The 5,423-nt window shown below is 34.8% G+C and overlaps 1 protein-coding gene across 1 annotated transcript in view; it reads left to right on the top strand.

Annotated features, from left to right (window-relative positions):
• Positions 1-5,413, top strand: part of LOC117110106 — an 8,922-nt gene extending 3,509 nt beyond the window's left edge. Inside the window, exons 5-7 of the mRNA XM_033252707.1 lie at positions 403-692; positions 2,528-2,651; positions 4,762-5,413. Of these exons, the coding sequence (XP_033108598.1) occupies positions 403-692; positions 2,528-2,651; positions 4,762-5,183 (836 nt within the window). The 3' untranslated portion in view covers positions 5,184-5,413. The remainder of the gene's footprint in view (positions 1-402; positions 693-2,527; positions 2,652-4,761) is intronic.
• The last annotated feature ends 10 nt before the right edge of the window (positions 5,414-5,423 follow it).

The raw sequence follows: 5,423 nt of genomic DNA, 5'->3' as shown, positions 1-5,423 counted from the left end.
ATGTACATCTCTATAAAATGAACAGCATATTAAAATTATTGTTAAAATGCTTAAATGTCAGCATACAAAAAAAATTGCATGAACTAAAACCTAGGCCTCTCAAGTTTACAATAAATAGGTGTAAACATTCGAAGTTTTGTACATCTCTATAAAATGGACAGTACATTAACAGATATCTTATTATCTAAAGGTTTACATGTCAGCATACAAAATATGATACATTAATAATTAAGCAAGCTTAAGTAGTAAAACAAAATACAGCCACACTAGACAAATACAGGAGCTGATTTTTACATTAGCAATGTAAAATTGAATGACTAGAAATGGATAGATTGGCCAATTGACCAATCGATAGACATTTTAAATAATTGTGCATATAAATTTGCAATTGTTGTTTCATAGTGGAAGTTTCCAGTTTGGTAAGAGATGCTAGAGAAGAGACGAATTGTTTTCGTTCAAAACTGATGGTTCATAAGGAAAACGCTCCATCGGAAATACGCGTGATACATCTTGTCCATACACAGTCTGCCATCCGATGCGTGATGCATTGCATGATGGAGCCCGTGTGTATATCGGTGAAGTTTGATGGTAAGAATACATGTTACCTGAACGGAATCAGTGAAGATACTGAAGAAGATATCTTCACCACAGATTCTAACATGGTCTACTATGAAACCAGTCAACAGTACAAGGTTGGTATAGCAACATGGCTTATTTATGAATTGGTAAACTATATTAGCTTACTATTAAATCAGTCAACAGTACGAGGTTGGTTTAGCAACATGGCTTATTATGAGTAGGCTAATTATATAACATACTATGAAATCAGTCAAGGGTACGAGGTTTCTATAGCAACTGAGTTCTGAGTAACATTTATATGTAACTTAGCATACTATGAAAACGATCATCAGCACGAGGTTGGTATAACAGCATGGCTTATTATGAGTAGGTTAAATTACTTAGCAGACTATGAAATCAGTCAACAGTACGAGTATAGCAGTCTTATTATGAGCAGTTTAAATATACAACTTAGCTTATTATGAATCAAGATGCTATCAAATCAGTCAACAATAGGAATAATGTATAGACCCCTTTCGGTGTTTACAATTTGGCCTGGTGGAAACGCTGACAAATGCACAGGAAATCAGGAAACTCCTGGTTATCTTTTTTTTTTTGTGCCAAAATAAGACAGCTAGGCAGACAAAATTCAAATATAACATAGTTATATGCATTAATGGATTAAACAAATTTAAAAATCTAAGAAAGTATAATTTTTCTATTTTTATTCAATTATTAAATCATGGAGTGCGCCACCAGCGTTGGTTTGTATTAAATCAGTAACTAGTACGAGGTGACGTATACCGTATGGTTTACTGGAATTCAACAGTACGAAGTAGGCCTAACTTTATTTACTGTGAAGCAAATCGATTTATAACAGTAAACCTTAACTGTACGAGGTAGACCCAACCAACACAATGCTTACTCCTAACGCAACGGTACAAGGTACCGTACTCGCGCGAATAAGCGCCCGGGCGCTTAAAATATTTTTAGCACTTTTTGAGGGGCGCTTATTCAAACGGGGCGCTCAGCTTATTCGAACGGGGCGCTTATCAAAACAGAGTGGAAATTGAGGGGGCGCTTATGGAAATAGATGAAAATCGAGGGGTTATTATGACAACTTACTAAATTCAAGAGACACATTTTGAATGAAAAATGATTATATAAGGACATCAGGAAACCGCAAATTACGAATGGTGGTTTGGCGGAAAAGATAATCGTCCAGAGAGCATGACAAGAATGTTGTGAGTACATTATTACATAACAGCAGAATAGCAGATGAAATTAGTGGTGGTGGTTACTTTTTGGCCATGCCGATTGAGATTAGCAGGATAGCATGATAATTGCAGGTTTTCTTGAAAACTCAGATGGGAATGTGTTGTTAGGTGCAAATTGTCGGAAAAGCAGTAGGACTAGGCTATAGAAAAAAGTAAGAAGATGAAAGTTGGAAATATACTGTCTGTCCAGAGAGCTCTCATCTGTCCAAGATAAATATCCTCATTTTGATATTGACTAAAGGAGAATGTGATTCCACTCCACACCTCAAATCATAGCAATATCCACAGTCCAGAATTGATTGAATTATTCAAATTAAAAAGGGGCGCTTATTCAAACGGGGCGCTTAAGGAAATTTTCAAGTTGCTTATTCGAGAGGGGCGCTTATTCAAACGGGGCGCTTATTCGCACGAGTACGGTATTTGAAATAAACCAGTGGATCCAAGAATTCAATATGACAACATGACACTCGACTGATAAAATTAAAAATATTTAGGTCTAATTCTCAAAATTAAAAATGAAATTTAGAGATAAATACAATATTAGTTTCAAGAGTTTAGAGCTTAACAGACAGTTTGTTACTTCCACAATGTAACTGTAATTCCTTCTCTCGACAAACATGGACAATGTCATAACAGGGACCCGGATATTTTTATCCTTATATGTAGGCCTACTATTGTTTATCACCTTTCAGATCAGTATCCATGGTCATATTGGGTGCAAAGATAACCAGGAAGTTGGATACTCATGCCAAGATGAATACGTGTGTTGTAATATTGTGGAAAACGTTAACGACTACCAATCATGCGAAAATCTCAGTAAGTTATATAACCAAGTGCAATTATATTAAATGCTTATAGAACACCACGTAGATAGTTTAGAACAATTTCAGAACACCTCTACGTGGTGTACTACAAGCATTTGATATATTATTACTTCATCTTATTTCTTTCTTATGTTTTCATTTGTAATAATAATAATGATAATAATAATAATAATAATAATAATATTATTATTATTAATAATAGTGGGAGCCATTTATATTTATAAGGCTTAATTAGGCCTATTAATATAGTTTATGATAATAACAATATAGCATTATTTTATTTCTTCCAACTACCCATTTCGGAGTATTAGAGAATATCATAAGCCTTAATTTAAGTTAAAAAAGTGAATAAAAACAGGATATAATACTAAATAATACGGAGTATTAGAGAATATCATAAACCTTAATTTAAGTTATAAAAGTGAATAAAAACAGGACACAATACTAAAAATAACAGAAGTTCGATCTATAGAGACCTGGCTACCCAGTGGCTGATGAACAGATGCAGATATCTACTGTTGATTTGGCGTTTTAAGTTCACAGTTGTACTTTTATTTCTTTATGTGTTAATATCGGCTGAACTTTGCTTATATCTTGTCATGAGTACAGTCTAAAGAACCACCTCTTGTAAATCAACGGGTGGCAGTATTCACTGTGTAATACGGAGATATTAAGTCAACAGCTTGATTTCTTAATATCAAATTAAACATTAAATACATGCTATTAACATCTTGACATTTCTTATATGCTAGCCTACACTATCCTACGTCATAGCACCAAGTACGGTGCAGTATATTGCGATCAGTTACCGTAGCGCCGCCTATAAGCCTACATGCTCATCGGATAATGGTTCCAAACCAAAGCAACAATATAGGCCTCGACATTTTTTTACAATATTTTTTAGAATAATCGCATTTTTTTGTGTGTTAATTCACCCAGTGAAATGTGTATTTCTATGAATGTTGTACAGTAACACCAAGATGTTTGAGACCGGGATAAAAATGTTCATTTAGTCCATATATAATCTTATTATTATTATTATTATTATTATTATTATTATTATTATTATTATTATTATTATTATTATTATTATATAGTTTCACAGTTTTAATTAACAAATTGCAGGCCTATGTTTTAAGAGAATTGCTGAGTTATTAAACGTGTTTAATTGCTTACGTTTACCAGTGGCGGACCGTAGAGTAGATTGCAGGGTATGCTAGGTATTGGCATATCTAGGATGTGCGAGGGGCGCGCACGCCCCCCACCCTCCCCAGCAAAAAAATACTCGCCCATCTCCCCAGTCGCCCCCGCCCACAAATCATGCTCAAGTAGTTATAAATCACCTCAAATCACCTTATTTTGCTAGTTATCCCCCTCACCTAATCACCGATATCAGCTCCCTTCCATTTCAAGACCTCTACGCCACTGATGCTACGGCCTGCTAGTAGGAAAAGTTCGTAAGCCTACTACCATACAGAATCAGATTGCATTCTATAGTCAAAATAAAAATGTATGTCATTTTTAATACCGGCATAGTTGTGTATCTTCTCTACAAGAGAATTTCTATTCCTGTATTTTAAGAAATTTCTATTCAAATAATAAAAATAATTAAAAGTTTCTTCTATACCGTTCATATGTATGCACATTTATTTAAACTTCAATAATTGAGATTAGGCCTATAGATAGAATACCAGTACCAGATCGGCAGTGGAGGTCCTGATTTGTGAGAAGAGAGCATGCGCACATACTCTTGGAAGCACCGTTTCCATTAAGTATATGCTCAGAAACTCTAAGCAGCTGAGTACGATAGCGCAGACTGTGTTCATCCTAGATACCAGAGTTGGCCAAACATTGAAAAACTTTGGTATTCCAATAAACTGTAGCAATCCACTCGAAAAATTAATGTTTATATAGAAGATCATGACTAAGGAATGCCTAATAAAACCATGGACCTATTAATAAGATTAATAGGTCCATGATAAAACGTAGAAACTGTACTATTATATTCTTTTTTATTTGTTTTACCCAGGGCGTGCACTGCATACCTTGCTTGCATTGACGGTCCGCCACTGGTTTTTACACATTATGTCTTTTTGTTTTAGTTTGCAGTGAATACATCACAGGATTAGTTTATGAATACCGCTTTGACAATCCAAGACTTCTAGTCGGAACATCAAGTATCGAGTTCAGTGTCGCTGCCTACCACGATGTTCATATTTGTCTGTCGTCAATGCCAGAGGTTATGAATCCTATGTATGAAATTGTTATAGGAGGCAACACAAATACGGTCTCTTATATCCGTCGTTGTGCACAGTGCAACAGCGAAACCAGCACCACCAACACTGTTGTCTCTCCCTATGTTTTTACGAAGTTTTGGATATCGTTTGATAATGGTTTGATAAGAGTTGGTATTAATGGTGAGGATGCTTTCATGACGTTTCAGGACCAAGATCCACTCGATGTATACTATATTGGTTTTTCTACGGGATTTGGAAGTGGAGGTCTTTTTCGATTTTGTCATTGAATGAAGTCTAAGAATCGGACTTGCACATTGCACTGCAATTTTCATTTACGACCGCGACGCATGCGACGAGGCTCCTTAAAAGTTATGATAAAATTGATGAAAATATAAAAAGATTAAATTGATAAAATCGATAAAACAATAAAAATGTTCAAATTAAAATAACTGATAAAAGCATCAATGGAATATTAAAACAAATTGAAATATCGAGATCAATATAATACCGTACGGTATTCATTATCT

The sequence above is a fragment of the Anneissia japonica genome, unplaced genomic scaffold (genome assembly GCF_011630105.1).
Source record: "Anneissia japonica isolate Jap-2015-1 unplaced genomic scaffold, ASM1163010v1 scaffold287580_len341680_cov180, whole genome shotgun sequence".
In the NCBI taxonomy this organism is placed as follows: domain Eukaryota; kingdom Metazoa; phylum Echinodermata; class Crinoidea; order Comatulida; family Comatulidae; genus Anneissia; species Anneissia japonica.
The sequence above is the reverse complement of the archived record's forward strand: the minus strand, read 5'-3'. Positions and strand labels throughout refer to the sequence as shown.